The 19,653-nt window shown below is 46.6% G+C and overlaps 1 protein-coding gene across 3 annotated transcripts; it reads left to right on the top strand.

Moving 5' to 3' along the window:
- The first annotated feature begins 5 nt into the window (after window positions 1–5).
- CUTC (cutC copper transporter) lies at window positions 6–16,882 on the top strand. 3 transcript variants are annotated; one of them, XM_083149549.1, is made up of 9 exons: window positions 6–39; window positions 1,059–1,135; window positions 1,263–1,322; window positions 2,773–2,982; window positions 4,887–4,922; window positions 8,099–8,232; window positions 9,761–9,788; window positions 11,171–11,276; window positions 12,846–16,882. In XM_083149549.1, the coding sequence occupies exons 2-9, from the start codon at window positions 1,063–1,065 to the stop codon at window positions 12,955–12,957; spliced, it is 759 nt and encodes a 252-aa protein (XP_083005675.1). In that variant the 5' UTR covers window positions 6–39; window positions 1,059–1,062; the 3' UTR covers window positions 12,958–16,882. The 3 variants fall into 3 exon arrangements, with proteins under 3 accessions (XP_083005675.1, XP_083005674.1, XP_083005673.1); XM_083149548.1 differs by lacking the exon at window positions 6–39 and adding an exon at window positions 324–394; XM_083149547.1 differs by lacking the exon at window positions 6–39 and adding an exon at window positions 325–461.
- The last annotated feature ends 2,771 nt before the right edge of the window (window positions 16,883–19,653 follow it).

The raw sequence follows: 19,653 nt of genomic DNA, 5'->3' as shown, positions 1-19,653 counted from the left end.
GGTCAGCGGCGAACGCGGCTTCAATTTCCATCGAGATCGGTAATAATAAGATTTAATCTACACGAAAGAAACAAGTTTACAGCTGGATCTCTGTAATTGTACCACGTATCGGACCATAGAATCATGTCCTTTCCCTCAACCAAAATGGCGCGGCAGGAAAAATAGGCCTCCGTCCAATGAGAAGCAGTAGGCGCTCGCCCAATGAAAGGACGCTAGTAGTAAGAGTTGCCAAATCAGCGCTGAGGCGGACATAACGCTGTCCAATCGGGCTAAACGAAGGTGTCGAGACGTCCAATAGCAAAGTAGGCAGCTGGCGGGGCAGCCAATCGGGGTGCGAGGGGTCGCTGCGGCGTGCGTTCTGGGCGGAGGGAGTGGGGGATGGTGATGCTGGGAGGTAAACATACCATTTGTGTTCCATGGGAGTGTGATCTGCATATGTGACCGCTCTAAGGATGCAGCATGTGGGTGATCCATATATTCCCCTCCTCCCCCCCTGACATGTCCTGTGTCCCCCTTGTTCCCTGTCTCCCCCTTTGCACATTTATATATTACATGATATAAATGGACTGATAATACTACAACCAGTGTGCTGTGTTATGTCACCAATGGGAGTGCTTGTCCCTAGGTCACCCTGCAAGCCAAGGGCCCCTCCAGCCTGTGCAGTAGTAGCAGCAGCATGTCTTCTATGTTAAGGTGTCCACAGATCCTTCCATGTCTGCAGTATCACTTGCAGCGGCAATGGCGGAGTGCTGTCTGTAACATACGTTGTGTACCCTATGATCTTAGCGTGTCCTGAGTGTACCTTGCATTTCGGTGACCTATTAAACAGGGACAGGCTTATTATATTTGCACATTGCTATGGTAGCCGTCTCTCAAGTTACTGATAATTAACGGCATTTAATTATAATGTTGCCCCTCACAACAGGCCACCTGTACAGTGCACTCAATAGAATAGTTATAAGCATACCCATGTTATACTCGCACACACCCGCAGCGCGCCATGCCGTGTCCAGGTCTGTCTTGCAGTTTGTGTAACTATTCTATGTGTTTGTGTATAGAGAGATGGCGGATCAAGGATTTCTAATGGAGGTCTGTGTAGATTCCGTGGAGTCTGCTGTGAATGCCGAGCGGGGAGGTGAGATCCTGTCTAATGTCATCCGGAAGGCAGAAGAGTGCATTCTTTTAATGTCATCCTATGTGTCCTTTTTTATTATCTTTATTATTTCCCTTTCCGTACATAAACATTGTCCTGTTTCTAACAGGTGCCGGGCGTATTGAATTGTGTGCCAGTTTGCTGGAAGGAGGAATCACACCTACCATAGGTGAGCCTGTACTTTCTTTAATTGTAATGTAAATCTCTGAGAGGCTTATTGGGCCAACCGCAACATGGATTGCGAAGGCCACGTGCTGACCACCAACCGAGGGATGACTGAAACATCCAACGCAGATCTTATAGCTGATTACGGAGCTGATGTATCAAGCATTTAAAAGAGTGAGAACGTTCCCTATAGTAACCAATTAGCTTTGACTTTACATTTGTCAAGTACATTCTATATAATGATACGTAGAAGTTGATTGGTTGCTATGGGTAATTTGACCATTGGTCATTGGGGCAGAATCAGTTGAGAGTAAAGCAGAAAAAAAGTAACGTTTGAACCTGGGTAACACTAGCCTGTGTAGTCTGCATGCAAATGCAACCAGTATTTACCCTGCATGCGTAAATAATAAATGCATTTGCCCAGGTGTCCTAACTCGGAACCAGCCTCAGCAAGAAGCCAGATTTTTATTGAAGCTCAACAGAAGTAATGTATTATGGCTGTGCCCAGACTCAGACACCGCTGATGAGGGCGTACCTGGCACCTATGTAGGTGCTGCGCTTTCCCTCAAGCTCTCTTCTTGATGTGAATAAATGCCATGTGCATGGCAACTGTTCAGGCGACAACTGGTTTTAGTAGGGCGCATTTTACCATTTAAAAAACCAGCATGGCACTAAAACAGCCTAGTGTGAAGACTTTAATTACTATGGTAATATTATTTGTTGATACATATAAGGAGTTTAGGGGTTTTTGTACTAAGCCTTAGAGGGAGAGAGAGTATCAACCAATCAGCTAATAACTGTCATTTTTTAAACAGCTTGTAACATGGCAGTTGATAAGTTGGTACTTATCTCCCTTCCTCGCTTAGTACATAGGGACAGATGTATTAAGCCTGGTGAAGTGATGGATATAAAGTAGAATGTGATAACACACCAGCCAATCTGCTATGTTTGAAAAAATGACAGTTAGGAGTTTATTGATTGGTGCGTTATCACCTTCTACTATGTCTACCCTTCACTATTCACCAGGCTTAATACATCTGCCCCATAGACTCCTATTTTCTATAAAGCGGTCTCACCTAGCTGAACCCATTGCAGGTTTGGCTTAGGATTTGATCAGACAGGTCAGTGATTCTACTCTGTAAACTTCAGATAAACTAGACAAAGACATAGATTGAGCTGTACCCACAACAGAGTGCCCCCCCGGCTGTAATGGTGCAGTCATCCGTGTTCATTCTGGTTTGCTGTTCCGTACCATGAGGACCGATAAAGTGGTCTCTGAATCGATGTACTAACTAATATGCTGAGGCCCATTCCGCCAATGCGACCTAGGTTTTATTTCTTGTGATTCTTCTGCTATAATATGGAAAAGTACCATCAATAACATTAGCAGCTCGTTCTCTTACCTCTAATAGCACTTCATATAGCGCACCACAAACCACTTGTTTATTTTTTAGGTCTTTTGCAGGTCGTTAAGCAGTACGTCCAAATTCCAGTCTTTGTAATGATTCGGCCGCGAGGGGGAGACTTCCTGTACTCCGACCGAGAGGTGGAAGTCATGAAGGCTGACATCCGGCTAGCTAAGATACACGGCGCCGATGGGCTGGTGTTCGGAGCCCTGACAGAAGACGGGAGAATTGATACAGAATTGTGCATGGATCTGCTCGGTAAAGAATTATTTTATTTATTTATTTATTAACAGTTTCTTATATAGCGCAGCAGATTCCGTTGCGCTTTACAATTGTAGAGAGTGATAAAACAAACTGGGTAACAACAGACTTGGAGTTAGGAGGGTCCTGCTGCAAGCTTACAATCTATAGGGATATAGGAGGGAAACACAAAGACAGGCACCATATTCCGCAGCGCTTTACAGAGAATATTTTAACATTCACATCAGTCCCTGCCCCAGTGGAGCTTACAATCTGTATTCCCTACCACAAATTAGCCTACCATTATATTTTTGGATTGTGGGAGGAAACGGGAGTACCCTAGAGGAAACCCAAGCAAGTACGGGGAGAATATAAAAACTCCACACAGTTAGGGCCATGGTGGGAATCGGACCCATGACCTCAGTGCTGTCAGGCAGTAATACTATCCATTACACCATCCTTACTGCTGAATGATAAAAAAACAAACGTTGCATTTCAAAATCTGTTCCTTTGCCGTAGATGTAGCTAACAAGTTTTATGTGGGCATAAAATAACAATGTATACCCTTGGCCCTGTGCCCATTCCTCTGCACTCAAGAAATGCGTTGTTGTTTTATCGTGCAAAAAAATGTTCAAAATGCAGAGATGAATAGTTGGACGCTATTAATGTGAAGCCGCACGTGACAGTAGGGGGAGATTTTGTATCCTAATTCTTATCTATTTTTTCTATGTTGGTGTTTGTAGGATTGCCGAGATAGGCAGGGTTCAATCGAAGAGGAAAATACCTAGGGCCAGATATATCAAGCTTCAAAAATTGATAAAATGGAGAGTGATACACAAGCAGCCAATCAGCTCCTGACTGCCATGTTACAGGCTGAGTTTGAAAAATGACATGTAGGAGCTGATTGGCTGGCTGTTTATCACTCTCCATTTTATCACTTTTTGAAGCTTGATTCATTTGGCCCTAGATTAAAAAAAACTGACTTTACCATCACTGTAATATGCAACATTCGCATTCTATCATACGGGAGGGTATGGGGATGGGGATGGTTGTGGTATATTTCACCGACAGTCGGGATTCTGACAGCCATTACTAAGACGTCGGAATCCCGACTGCACAGCAGGGGGAGCGCAATGAAGCCCCTTGCAGGCTCGCTGTGGGCACGCTCGCCACCTATTTTATACTCCCTCTATGGGGGTCGTAGACCCCCACAAGGAAGCAGTCGGGATTCCGATGTCAGAGTAATGACTGTCGGAATCCCGACTGTCGAGGAGCCGTCCGGCACCCGTGAGGCTTATCTGAGCAAATGAGGTCATGTAACTTAGGGGATGGTCCGTGGTTGTAGGTAAAGCAAATTATCAAGCAACTGGGCAATACCATACTGCACTGCACAGGGCAGATGTAACATGTGCAGAGAGCGTGAGATTTGGGTGGGGCGCGTTCAAACTGAAATCTAAATTGCAGTGTAGAAATAAAGCGGTCTATTATGTGCTACATGCAAAAGCAGCCCGTATTTATGCTGCACAGAAAATATGTAACCCACCCAAGTCTAAATCTTTCTGAACATGTTACATTTGCCACCCCTGCAGTGCAACATGGTTTAGACCAGTTGCTTGATAATTTGCTGATCACCTGAATTGAGCAATGAGTCTTATCTAATATGGGTTATTAACATTAAGGTTTTCCTTTTACTTACATTTGACCATGGTCAAGTTTGGAATAAGCAATGTGATTGTTTTTATATTTGTAGTATTTTGTTGATGTGTCTGTATTCGGCTGATTTTTATATTCACTTTATTGTATACATCTATATAACTAGAAATAATACCTGACATTCTGAGCACACTGGGGGATACTTCTCTTTCCTGAGATATATGTAGTATTATCTGTGTACACTGACCTTCCTGTGTTTACTTCCTTAGCTGTCTCCCGTCCACTTCCGGTTACTTTCCACCGAGGTAAACCTGATCAGAGATTTATATTTATAGTGTAAATGTAACCTATATAATAATCTGTTAAAGCATGTGCTGACGTGGACATATGTAGTAGGTGAGAGGTAGCCATAAGGGGACGCAGTTACGATCCCGGCGGTCGGGATCCCGGCGTTCAGAATCCCGACGCCGGAATCCCGACCGCCGAAATGCCGACACATTCTCCCTCCGTGGGTGTCCACGACACCCCTGGAGGGAGAATAAATTAGTGTGCGGAGCGTAGCGAGGCACCGGGCCCGCTGCGTGGCGAGCGCAGCGAGCCCGCAAGGGGGGGGGCGATCCACGTCCCCCCCTTGTCGGCATTTCGGCTGTCGGGATTTCGGCGTCGGGATTCTGAACGCCGGGATCCCGACCGCCGGGATTCAATACTGAATCCGCCATAAGCCCTTCCACTACAGAGCTGGGCATGTCAGGACAGGAAAGAAGAACTCTCCAGCGCCCACTACAGCACCCTGTAAGTTCTGTTTTTCTCCCTGAGCGGAATCTGTGCAATCGTTAACTCCTCTAAAGCCGTGTCCATATGGTGCGATTTTGGTTAGATAGTCAAAAATCACCTAGAAGGTTCTCCAAAATCGCAGCGTGAGTACAATACGGGCGATAGAGTGTAAGTAAATTTGGACTAGCCGCATGGCTGTGTGTATTAAGCCTTTTGCAAAATATCCACTTAGTCAAAATCGTTCAGTGCATTATCGCAAAATCGCTTAATGCACTCAGCAGCCTATCCATGTGTGACTGTGCACCCCTTAAGAATGGGTTGGGATCATTTGGTCTACAGCCCGATGGTTGACAGTCATTAGGTGTAAAGGTCATAAGTTCGACATGTCATTAGTTCGACAATGTCTAGGTCGACAGTGAAAAGGTTGACATTGGGTTTTTCACAGTTTTTTTTACCTGAATGTCAACACAGTCGACATGTCGATTTTGTTTTTGCGGGAGATAATGATCATCTGGCCACAGAAACAGTTGGGACCGTTAGGCTGCATCAGAGACTCCTTTCCTTGTCCCACATACAGTACCTATGTGATGTCCCACATACAGTACCTATGTGATGTCCTCTTTTATTGTGGGAATAGTTATCTCACAGAAGTTGGAACACCTGTGTGTTTGTGCAGTCTTGGCCTCTCTGGACATAATACGGATGGGGGATGACATTTATAGAAACAGACTTTGACAGCATATAACAACCACTTGGCTCATCTAGTCTGGCCAAGTGGTAATTTTCTTTTGGGATAGTTTCCAGCACATTCTGAATGAAGATGCCAATTTGTAGACTAGGTAGCAAATTAGTACAGCAGGTACCAGGAGAAATGTCTCTTGTTTACAATAGGCAGCGTGACATGACTTGTTTATTGCCATTTGATATTGATGCTAATAAGCCAGGCAATACCTTCTATATGTTTACAAGTTGTCATGAATTCACCTTATCAGAGCTCTATAGAAAAGGGATTATGGGGCAGATGTACTACTAGGGCGACTTGTCCTAAGGACAAGTCAGCCCCGATTTACCCTGAGCTTCCCCAGCAGCTCCCCAGGGGAGCTTGATAACATTTGGCACTTGATGTGCCATATTTTACATGTGACAAATCGGTTGCGATTTCTCACATGAAAAATCCGGGGAGCTGCAGGCGGGGCGGGGGGGGGGGAAGCGGCAGGATGGGAGTGGGGACCGAACGGGGGAGTGACAGGAGCAGGCTGGGGGTGGGGTCCGGTCCTGGGTACCTGTAGGTGCAGGCTGTAATCTGTATTGTGCACTGGGAGAGCCTCAGCCTCTTCAGATGTAGCGGCGCTGCAGCAGGCAGGGTCAGGAGCGGGGACCGCAGATGCAGAGAGACCGGGTGCGCGGCGCGAGAATAGAAAGAAATCCCATTCAAAGGACTGGGCGGCCGCTGATTGGCTGAGAACTCAGCCAATCAGCGGCCGCCCAGTCCTTTGAATGGGATTTCTTTCTATTCTCGCGCCGCGCACCCGGTCTCTCTGCATCTGCGGTCCCCGCTCCTGACCCTGCACCTACAGGTACCCAGGACCGGACCCCGCCCCCAGCCTGCTCCTGTCACTCCCCCGGATGGTTGCACATGATTAATCTTATGTGCAGACCATCCGACATCCGGATCTGATCCGATGTACACGGGACCGCGCATCGGATCAGATCGGATGTCATACACTACGCAATTTGCCCAGTTTCACCCGATTTCTCGGCCCAATCCTCCAGAATCGGGTGAAATCTGGGCCAAATCGCGTAGTGTATGGGGGCCTTTAGCCTTAACAAGAGATAAATCCAAGGGTGATAAGGAGAGATAAACGTCCAGCCAATCACCTGCTAACTGCCATGTTACAGGCTGGGTTTGAAAAAGGTCAGTAATGAGCTGATTGGCTGGACGTTTATCTCTCCTTATCACCCTGGCATTTATCTCTTGTTAAGGCTTAATACATCTGCCCCATTTTTTCAAATAACTGATGGAGAAGTAGATTTTTTGAATAATCAGAGTGACAGCAATGAATACATATTCCTGCTCTTTATGCGTAACCTATGGACTGGTTGGAATTGAATGGAATCTTTTTTCTCAATATGGGAGATTTTGGTTTTATTGATCACCATTCCTTTTGAAATTAACAAATGAAAACAAGGTACTTATGTAATATCTGGACTCCCGTTTTTCTTATGAGACCGCGTCCCCTCGCGGGGCTCGCTGCGCTCACCACGCTTCGGGCACGGTTGCTCACTGCGCTCGCCACACTATATAAAATCAACTCCATGCGTAGTTGGATAGTAGGGGTAGGAAAAAATGGGGTGCATTTAACATGGGAGCCCAGATAATACATAAGTACCGAAAACATTCTTCAGATCCATATTATTTCTAAAACCGGACTTGTTCTACGTGACTGACCCAGCAGTTGATCAGTACTTTGTGGATATTTTCACTCTGCAATACCACTAACTCCCCAATTATCCCACCACCGGGGATGGATTTTACCCAAGGCCTACAGGGCTGCAGCCTCCCCAGTAACATGTACCCCAACTCCTCCCCCCAACATCCGCCACCTCCAGTAATTTGTCATTGTTATTAGCATGTGATCTGTGCTACAGTGATATGATAACAGACTCCTTGTAACATAGGGCTACTGTATGTACTGTTACATTGCAGCCTTCGACATGGTCTATGACCCTCTCCTTGCTATGGAAACTCTGATTTCGTTGGGCATTGAGCGAGTGCTGACCAGTGGCTGTGACAGCTCTGCGCTGGAAGGTTTACCATTAATAAAGAGACTTGTTGAACAGGTAAGATTGATCCGCTGTTTACATGGCCTGACCGCTAATTGTCTATGAGCAGAAATATCCTTCCCAGTCTAGGAAGGAAACCCGAATAGTTTATTGAGCTGTATTTATCAAGTCATGTGCGGCTGGGAAAGAAACCTAACATCCTACTCTGTGCTATTGGGTGATCCGAATAACTGTATCTAACTTTCTGCTGCCCTTATTCCCTTCCCCCACAGCATAAATATACCCTGTCTTCACTAACGCATCACTGATCTCCTAACATACTCTGTGCTGCTGAGAGACCCTGCTCCTTCCACTGTAGAACTCTCACTAACTTTGGTTACCTGCTGCCTCCATTCCCCCCCCCCCCTCACATCATGTCACTTCATCTGTCACATGCAGCCCTGTCCTCACTTACACATCACTCAGCTCCTGATATACTCTGTGCTGCTGGGGACACTGATCCTCCCACTATATAACACTCAGTCTGTGGCTGCCTGCTGCCTCTATTCCCCTCCTCACATCATTTCACTAGATCTGTCACATGCAGCCCTGTCCTCACTGACACATCACTCAGCTCCTGATATACTCTGTGCTGCTGGGGACACTGATCCTTCCACTATATAACACTCAGTCTGTGGCTGCCTGCTGCCTCTATTCCCCTCTTCACATCATGTCACTTCATCTGTCACATGCAGTCCTGTCCTCACTGATACATCACTCAGCTCCTGATATACTCTGTGCTGCTGAAAACACTGATCCTCCCACTATATAACACTCAGTCTGTGGCTGCCGGCTGCCTCTATTCCCCTCCTCACATCATGTCACTGCCCCTGTCCTCACTGACACATCACTCATCTCCTGATATACTCTGTGCTGCTGGGGACCCTGCTCCTCCCACTATATAACTCTCAGTCTGTGACTTCCTGCCACCTCCATTCCCCTCCTCTCATCATGTCACTGCATCTATCACATGCAGCCCTGTCCTCACTGACACATAACTCATCTCCTGATGTACTCTGTGCTGCTGGGAGACCCTGCTCCTTCCACTGTATAACACGCAGTCTTCGGCTACTTGCTGCCTCCATTCCCCTCCTCACATCAGGTCACTGCCCCTGTCCTCACCTGATTCGACAAAGAGGTCCGGTCTCTCCACCAAATTAGATCATACCTCTCCAGAAATCCCCTATGCTGCTATGGAACTTGCAGTGATCTGATTGGCTACAGATTGTTTTGTGCACATCCGCTGGGATGGGCAGGAGGGGGGAACATGAACCCTATCAGTGCTGTGACCCTGACTCATACCTGATTTTTTAGTTTCTTATACTTTATCATTTTAATGTATAGTAAAATCCTTGTGTTCGGATTAAATGTACAATATCTGCATTTACCTGCAACATATATCATATTGTATAGTTTATGGTATTGGTGTAAAACATTCTACTTGTATGCAGACTGACATTGTTATATATGCATTTACTTTCTACATCCTCCTAGTGCAAATCCTGTATCCGCATTTCAGGAATAACATGAATTGTTTTTCTTGTAGGCTAAAGGCAGAATTATAGTGATGCCAGGTAGGTGTATATATACCAGAAAGTTTCTGTCGCCTTAAATGCCTTCTCTTTAAACCCTGCTACGCGCCTGACTCCCACAGTAGGCGCCTGGCTCGCACAGTGGGCGCCTGGCTCGCACAGTAGGCGCCTGGCTCGCACAGTAGGCGCCTGACTCGCACAGTAGGCGCCTGGCTCCCACAGTAGGTGCCTGGCTCGCACAGTAGGCGCCTGGCTCGCACAGTAGGCGCCTGGCTCGCACAGTAGGCGCCTGGCTCGCACAGTAGGCGCCTGGCTCCCACAGTAGGCGCCTGGCTCCCACAGTAGGCGCCTGGCTCCCACAGTAGGCGCCTGGCTCCCACAGTAGGCGCCTGGCTCGCACAGTAGGCGCCTGGCTCGCACAGTAGGCGCCTGGCTCGCACAGTAGGCGCCTGGCTCGCACAGTAGGCGCCTGGCTCGCACAGTAGGCGCCTGGCTCCCACAGTAGGCATCCTGACTCAGATCTGGGGAAAATGGCAAATCTAGAACTGTCCTTTAGAAGAGAAATTATCTTTTATTTTTTTAATATGGTTCCGCCTGGTGTCTGTAGCACATTACAGGAATAACCATCAAACTGAAACACAACCATCTCAATATAAAAGTACAACCAGATGGTACCTAAGGATAAACTAAGCAGTGAAATGCTAGGACATCATAGTGAGTGACATTGAAACCCATGTGTGTGTGCTATATAAGAAACTGTTAATAAATGATAAATATAACTCAAAGACCCAGTGCCCAGAGAAGGGCAGACATAAAGGATCATAGACACCGGCTGTGATTGGCAACATGGATAGTGCACAAGAGTGTAAGGGGAAGGAGGGCCCTGCTCGTGACCGCTTACAGACTAATGGAGTCCGGGGGTAACTAGGAGGTGAGGAAGGGCAGATCGTTGAGAGGTAACCCTTTCAGGTCGAACGTCTAGTCAGGCTCAACAGTCCTAGCACTAGTAGCAGATCCAGTGGTAAACCACTTTAAAATAAGAACATTAACATCATTCAATGTAGACCATTTTTGAATAAAAAAAATTTAAAATTACAATTCATTTAAACCAGACTGTTTAAATTGCAAAAAAAAAAATTGGACTGCAAAGGGTTAACAATAGGAGGAAGGTCGAATGACTGAAGAGCAGGGAACGTGGAAACGGCACAGGCTGGTAGTCTGTCTGATAGGCAGGAGAGTGAGTTCCGGAGGAGAGGGAAGCAGCACAAGAGAAGTCATGAATGAAGGCGCAAGAGGAAGTAATCCCTACAGATAAGGCGATGGTCAGAGGTGGAATGTATTTATTAGAAAAATATCACCTAATAACCAAGTAACAAATGTAATCCCTAAACCCTGTGACTGTTTTCCGTGTTGTGGCCTTGTAGGTGGTGGTATTACAGAGCGGAACCTGCACAGAATCCTGGAGGGCGCAGGAGTTCAGGAGTTCCACTGTTCTGCTCGCTCTACCAAGGAGTCATTAATGAAATATAGGTACGGAGCACAGAGCCATAGATTCGGGATACGCATTATTATAATCATTTGTCTGTTTATTTAAGCTGTGGATCGGTTTTTTTATATTCTGTTTTTATTGTGTGTTTGGATTTCCGTGGATATTTGATAAGGTTTAAGCAATCTTTATTTCAAACCGTTCTGCTTAAATCAGGCATGTCCAACGTTGGCCCTCCAGATGTTGTGAAACTATACATCCCAGCATGCTTTGCCAGTTTTGCTATTAGAGAATGCTAAAACTATTGCAAAGCATGCTGGGATGTGTAGTTTCACAACATCTGGAGGGCCAACGTTGGACATGCCTGGCTTAAATGAAGAACACACAGTTCAGATGCGCGCTCCACATAATTGATCAGCAATCGAGGTTCTTAGTGTAATCATTGGCCAAGAAATATTAGCGCATCAATACTAAATTTGAATACGGGGCGTGGGACCCCCAAAAAAAGCCGACATAAGCCAGTCACCCCAGGGAAGCACACAAGTGAAAAACTAAAGCATTAGGGCCTGATTCTGGTTCACTTGCAAAAGCAAATTCTCTCTCTAATGGACAAAACCATGCGCAGTGCAGGTGGGGCAGATGTTAACATGTGCAGAGAGAGTTAGGTTTGGGTGGGGTTTGTTAAAACTGATATCTATAGTGCAGTGTAAAAATAAAGCAGCCAGTATTTACCCTGCACAGAAACAAAATAACTCACCCAAATGTAACTCTCTCTGCACATGTTACATCTGCCCCAAAATGACCGCATGCGCTATATTACATGTGTTCCTGCCATTCAGGAAGCTCCCAGGCGGTTCAAGGAAACTCTTATGCGACTTCTCCCTCCGAGAAGTCGCATAAGTCTATAGGGGCCTTTAGACTACACGAAAACTCCTATAACAGCCCATTTACACCCCATCAGTCAACTGAAATGTATATCACTCTACATCACCCTTACTACCTTATACTTGGTTCCAGAGCATCTAGGCACGTCTAGCACTGCTCCTGGTGGCAGGGTGCAGTCCCGGACAAGCTGCTATCCAAATGCAGGTGCTGTGGAACAGAGATGGTGCAATTCCAGTGCCCGTTGGTGTTGGCATCGCTCCCACACCCCTAGTTACTGGCCGGACGTTCAGTTTTGTATAGTCCCATTGCGCTTTGCTCTGCCATTGTACTCTCTACACCTGCTGGTTTTAAAGTGGCAATTCGTTTTCATGCATACCAGTTTGTTTGCACCTTAAAATTAATTGCCACTTTAAAGCTAGCTGCTATTTTGTCAGAACCACACGGGACCAACAACACGGAGCTTGTTACACTCGTGCCACTGACCACCATTGTGGTGGTCATTTACCGAATTAGCAGGATGTGCGTAGGGAGATGTTTAGGGCCTATCTGAAACTGTAGTGCCTGTGAGTGCTGCCCTCTGTAGGCAAACCCTGCAATAACTTTATTGACAGTTACATATTGTTCTCAAGTGATCTGGTGCATGGACAGCCAAGTTTTCATTTTCAAGCATCTGTCTGGCTACAGTATATGAGCTACTGCAACATGCTGTGATGTGTTTTCTCTGCCAGAAACAACTGCGTATCTATGGGAGCTGCACTTTCTACCTCCGAGTATTCTATCAAGGTTGCTGATGTGGCAAAAGTCAGGACGCTGAATGCTATGGCAAAGAATTTCCTCTAAGGCAAACCGCGCCATCCTCCTGGGAGAATGAGGTGTTGCATCAACACGGAAGAAACCGCTGCCTGCCATACTGTGCTGGGCTGGTTGGATAGGTAGATAAGAGGACAGACATTGTTATGGATGATAATGCATGACAGCACATGGGCTCTTTGTTTTACATGTACAATCTAGTGTCTGAGAGTTGAGCTCATTCACCCACACACCCGTAATGTTCTGCGTCTGTTAATCAGTGGCTGGACCGTACCCGTAATGCTGGAAAGGGAATTAGCACATTGCACTGTAAAGGACCTTTTTTTTCTTCTCTCTCATTCAGTAGGGGACACCGGAGTGAATACACTGGGTATAGAGAGGTGAGGGAGCGAAGTGGGCACCTACCCAGCATGCCCCAGCCACTCCTATACCCCGCCCCCTGTCCCTGGCTCACCAGTCTGCTGCTGCTGAAAACCCCATGGATATATATTTTTTTACTAATCTGATCCCCTGCTCCAACACCCGGTGGTGGCTGCACCACCACTGACCTGGCTGGTGACTTCCGCAGCGGGCCTCATGCAGTCCCACCAGCCGTATTTTGATGCCAGGTAGGTAAGGCAGGGCTCCCTGCGGCGATCCCCTCCCACTTGGTGGGGGCAGGTGCAGTGGAGGGTCTGGCGATGCTGCACCCTTCCACTAGACCACCAGTGACTTTTTACAGAAAGGGTCCTCAATGGTTTTGGCACCTGAGTGGGTTGGAGGCTGCCTGTAGCTTTTTTTTCCGCCCCTGGGGCTTGCTTGCAGCCTAACTGACTGCTCGCCATGAGTTGTATGTCCCTCACCTCTCCCCTCAGAGGCTGCGTGGTGGCCATTTTAATCTCTTTGAAAAATATCCGCTAAAAATGCCCGGGTCAAAGTCTAAGAATATCGATCACTTCAGTTATTGCCGGCAAATGATCTGAAGTTCATTCATTTAAGTTTTTTTTTAATCATGGCGCCAAAAATAAACAGTCACTGTGAGCGACGCTGGCATTTTTAGCAAATATTTTGCACATCTCTCACACCAACATTGGCACACAAAGGGTTAAGCTTTAACGATACCTTACTGTGTTGGCCTGCCATCTCCCTACATATGAACACTTTCCTTGGGTGTTTATTCTAGTATTACTAGAGTGTGCTTAAGTTGTAGTTTCAGGGTCCGTCAGTACTTGCTACAGTACATTATGCCCCCAAAGGTCAGACCTGATAAGGAGGCAGCTACTCCAGTGCCTCATACCTGTAGAGTTTGTCTTAACATACTCTCTTCTCACGATGCAGATCATCTCTGTTCCCGCTGTGTCCAGCAGAGAGAAGATCCTCTGCAGGTAGTGCCTCCACAGGAACCTGCCTTGGCTTCCACGTTGACGCAGGGAATGTTGCAGCTGGTGGATCACTTATCAGCTACGCCTCCAGTTTGCTTTGCGTCCTTGGTTGCTGTGAGTGACAGTGCATCAGCGCAGTTGTCCCAGTGGCCCCACGACTGAACATCCCTGGTTACAGTCTTTAGCACAGGGCTTGGCTAGTATTTCTACTTCAGTACAGCAGCTTATGGACGGCAGAGGCGCCAGGCACAGGCTTGCTAGACGAGACCGCTCCCATCCGCTATCTGTGGAGGACTCTGGATTCGACTCCTTTTCAGGACAGGAATCCCCCCACCCCCCACCCCCCCCCGCCCGCCTTAGCGCGTGATGCATCCTTGTCTCTCTCTGAGGTTGAGGTTCCCCTAAAGGAGGTTAGGTCAGTTCTTCAGATTAAAGACGTCGCTTCTACCTAGAAGCAAAGCTCCGCTGTTTAAAAGTCATGAAATGGAGCCTGCACAATTTCCGCCGTCAGCTCAATTGGAGGATCTGTTAGAGGTTGTATGGTTCCAGATGTCCAAGCAGTTGACTTTTACCCACTAACTCCCAAGGATAGGTCAAAATGGGAAGTCTCTTCAAAGTTTTGAATGGAGTCTCTTCGTTCTATAATGCTTACTCCAGTAAACTTCATGGCATCTCTGGATATCCAGGATGCATACTTGCACATCTCAATCAGACCAGACCACCACCGTTTCTTGAGGTTCGCCATTCTGGATGACCACTTCCAATTTCAGGTGTTACCTTTTGGGCTGTCAACTGCCCCATGTGTCTTCACCAAGGGGATGGCAGTCATGGCCATGCACCTTTGTCGTCAGGGAGTTTACATTGTGCCCTGCCTCAATGATCTGCTCTTATTGTCCAGATCTCTGGGACTGCTACAGGATCATTTGTGGATCATTGTGGCTCTTCTGCAGTCCCATGGCTCTGTTTGGTTGGAATGTCCTTGGCGCAGTCCAGGAGCTTCCCCCGCCCTTGAGGGGCCAGCTTTAGGACGTCCCAGTGTATTCACTCCTGTGTCCCCTACTAGATGAGAAAGAAAATAGGATTTATGGTCTTACCTTGATAAATCTGTTCCTTTGAGTCCACAGGGGGCACAGGACGCCCTCCCAAATGCACCTGACTTGTGGGCATTTCTTCCTATTGCAGGGATTTCATGTTTGCATGGCCTGCGAGTTTCTGTGTGTGTGTGGTCTTCCTTTTTCTCTAGCTCCGCTGCTACCCTGGCTTGCTAACAAAACTGGTGAGTCAGGGTCAGAGGGCGGTGTATAGGAGAGAGGGGGAGGCTGGGGCATGCTGGGTACAATGGTAACTTGGGTGCCCCCACCTTCACCTCTCTATACCCAGTGTATGGACTCAAAGAAACTTATTAACAAGGTAAGACCATAAATCTTATTTTCTGCTATTCACTAAATGCATTGCTTGTTCTTCCTGACTTCATATCGTCCAGGTAGATTATTTTATTTGGTCAAATGTTGAAGGCGGGGGACACATTAACCACTACATGGAAGCTTTGTGTAAGTCCTTTTAAATTATACATGTTCTGCCCCGAAAGCCTTACGTTATTGACTAAAAGGGGTTCAGCTGTAAAGTTTTTAGAAGTTTTGGCCTCTGATAACCAAAAATTGTTCTGGACTAAGGGGCTAATTCAGCTTTTGTTAGCAAAGCAAAAAAAGCTCAAACTGGACAAAATCACGTTGTGGATGTGACATGTGCAGAGAGAGTTAGATTTGGGTGGGTTATATATACTTTCCATGCACGGTAAATACTGGCTGCTTTATTTTTACAGTGCAATTTAGAATTCGGTTTGAACACACCCCCCAACTATTTCTAACATGGTTTTGCCCAGTTGTGTGCTTTTTTTTTTGCTCTGCTAATAAAGTTGAACGCAGACCACTGAAATTAAAGGGGGAATTATACTAAAAACCAACCCCGATTTGTTTTTTTTTTAGCTCTTTAATATCGTCCCTTTTTAATGAATATATGTCTTAGTGTGGTCAGACAAATTGTGTTCTGTTTGTAACAAAGGTGTGAGTAAAGACATAGCAGGAATTGTCTGGGATAGAACACATTTCTTTTCCCTGTTAGATTTGTCCACAAAAGCCTCGTTACCTGTCTGATCAGGTTGGTTCAACTTGTGCTATAGCTTTAAAAATCAGATCTCGAGTTCTTTTGTGCAGTCTTATAAAGTGGAAATAATCTGTTAATCTGTGCGTGTCCTGTATTTAGCTGTGGAGAGACGCGGCAGAAGATCACGCTGTAGTACATTATGTGTTATTTGGGTGCTGCATGGCAATTATTATATACCTGGAAGCAGTACAATGTATCATTTGGGTGGAGGTGTGCTTGTATGTTATACATACAGGAAGGGGAGCGTGTCCGTATTACAGTATATATATGTTGGATGTGCATTGGGTTGAGCCATTTCATGCTAGAAGGTCGGAGAAAACGCAGTGTTTAAATCAAACGTTCTGTTCCACCTGTGGTTGTAACTATATTTCTGGTTAATTGTAATAGAAATCAATAAAAAATCTTTAACCAAATAAAAATGTTTTGCATTACCGGTAGCTGTTTCTGGACTCTTTTTTCCAACTTATTGCTGAGAAATACCATAAAGTTATATATTGCCTTTGTTTAGATAACTATTTGTTTTTCCGAGTAACCCTGTTATGTAAGGGTTTGGGTATGAAATACCGGTAATCGGGATTCTAACAGTCAGAAAATCGACACTGGAATCCCTGTCTGCCAGAATCCCCACTGTCAATTTTTTCACCCTACCTCTAATTCTAACCCTATCCCACCCCTCTTGCTGCCTGATCCAACCCTCACCATAATCTAACTCTACCTTCCTGCAGCCTAACCCACCCCTATGTGCATTATCTAGAACAGGGGTGGCCAAACCGGTCCTCGAGATCTGCCAATGGTCCATGTTTTCCAGATCACCTAGTTGGTGCACAGCTGTAGTCATTACTAACGGTCACATTTCCCAGACTCCCTAGCTGGTGCACAGCTGTAGTCATTACTAACTGTCACAGTTTCAAACCTGCTGCATTCATTCCTACTATTGATCCACAGGTTGCCTGATATAAATGCTGCATTCATTCCTACTATAGATCCACAGGTTGTCTGATATATGTGAACTGTTGGTAGAACTTGAGGACAGGTTTGACCACCCCTCATCTAGAACATTCTATAGAATTATATCTATAAATCTGAGTGATTTCTATTGGCAACATTACTCCTATCATGAAGCAATGTCAGATTACCCATACCTTTCAACTCTCCTCCTTTTGGTGGGACAGTTCCATTATTCATGCTGCAGTGGGTGGGGAGGAGGGTCTTTGTTCTCATCTGTGGAATAAGGTAACAATTTAGTGTTGTGTCTTATTTTATAACCGCAGTGATTTTATTAAATAAAAAGGGATTTTTTTTTTTTTTTTGCATACCATGTATTATGATGTCAAAGATGGCTTCTCAGCGCAGACTGAGCATGTGCCTGCCAGTACATGATACGTACTCGATCCCGGCGGTCAGGATGCGAGTGGTCAAAAGACCAACTCCGGCATCCTGACACAGAGATTCCCGAGATGTGGCTCCGACAGGAATCTAATGCTCTCCCCCCTACCCCCCTAAACCTCCTCTGCTGCAGTCTAACCCTCCCCACTAGTGCCTAACCCTAACCCATGCACCCTGCCGCCTAACCCCCATTGGCCCACAGCCTATACCACCCAGATGACCTACATTCGATATGCCAGCTGTCTATATTCCGACGTTATCATCCTAGTTCATTCGAATTTCCGGGATTGGTCTTCTGACAGCAGTCCGGATGCTGGTGCTCATCTTCTGAAGGCAGTTGGGATGTTGGCGCTGGTGTTCTCACAAAAGTCAGTATGTTGGTGATGGTCTTCTGAAGGCAGTTGGGATGTTGGCGCTGGTCTTCTGAAGGCAGTCGGGATGTTGGCGCCGGTCTTCTGAACGCAGCCGGGATGTTGGCGTTGGTCTTCTGAAGGCAGTCGGGATGTTGGCGCCGGTCTTCTGAAGGCAGCCGGGATGTTGGCGTTGGTCTTCTGAAGGCAGTCGGGATGTTGGCGCTGGTTTTCTGAAGGCAGCCGGGATGTTGGCGCTGGTCTTCTGAAGGCAGCCGGGATGTTGGAGCTGGTCTTCTGAAGGCAGTCGGGATGTTGGCGCCGGTCTTCTGAAGGCAGTCGGGATGTTGGCGCTGTTCTTCTAAAGGCAGTCGGGATGTTGGCGCTGTTCTTCTGAAGGCAGTCGGGATGTTGGCGCTGTTCTTCTGAAGGCAGTCGGGATGTTGGCGCTGTTCTTCTGAAGGCAGTCGGGATGTTGGCGCTGTTCTTCTGAAGGCAGTCGGGATGTTGGCGCTGTTCTTCTGAAGGCAGCCGGGATGTTGGCGCTGGTCTTCTGAAGGCAGTCGGGATGTTGGCGCTGGTCTACTGAAGGCAGTCGGGATGTTGGCGCCGGTCTTCTTAAGGCAGCCGGGATGTTGGCGCCGGTCTTCTGAAGGCAGTCGGGATGTTGGCGCTGGTCTTCTGAAGGCAGCCGGGATGTTGGCGCTGGTCTTCTGAAGGCAGCCGGGATGTTGGAGCTGGTCTTCTGAAGGCAGCCGGGATGTTGGCGCCGGTCTTCTGAAGGCAGTCGGGATGTTGGCGCCGTTCTTCTGAAGGCAGTCGGGATGTTGGCGCCGTTCTTCTGAAGGCAGTCGGGATGTTGGCGCTGTTCTTCTGAAGGCAGTCGGGATGTTGGCGCTGATCTTCTGAAGGCAGTCGGAATGTTGGCGCTCGTCTTCTGAAGGCAGTCGGAATGCTGGAGTCGGTATACTAAACGTTCTCACATTGTTCCCACTCTCATTAGTATGCATATTACAATCAATTTGTACCTGCCCAAAAGATAGACTACTTGATGCAAACGTGATCATGTGACTGCAAATTCGACTCCAAGAAAGATAGACCCTTACTTCTGAGAAGTCTTAATCAATGTGGATTTTTTGAACAGTGATTTCTTTCCGTTCACTGCATTCTGTTCCCTTTAATAACATTTATTATAATTTTTTTATTCAACCACATTTTATATTTCAAATATATTTTATATGTCTCCTCTTCCATTGTGTTTACAGTTTTGAGATAATATTTTGTCATTGTGTCCTTCAGGGCCAGATTAACAATGGGGCAGATGGTATAGAGCTCCAGGCCTCCACATAAAAATGATCCCATCATCATAACAGCACAATAATGAGCAACCCACCACTCCTAATGCTTCCTTGGGCACACAACCTTTCCTGCAGCCAAGCCATCAGTGTAGCGGCCATTTTATTGTA

Source organism: Crinia signifera, chromosome 6, assembly GCF_055691185.1.
Source record: "Crinia signifera chromosome 6, ASM5569118v1, whole genome shotgun sequence".
NCBI classification, from domain to species: Eukaryota; Metazoa; Chordata; class Amphibia; order Anura; family Myobatrachidae; genus Crinia; species Crinia signifera.
Note: the sequence above shows the minus strand (reverse complement) of the source record. Positions and strands in the feature narration are given on the sequence as shown.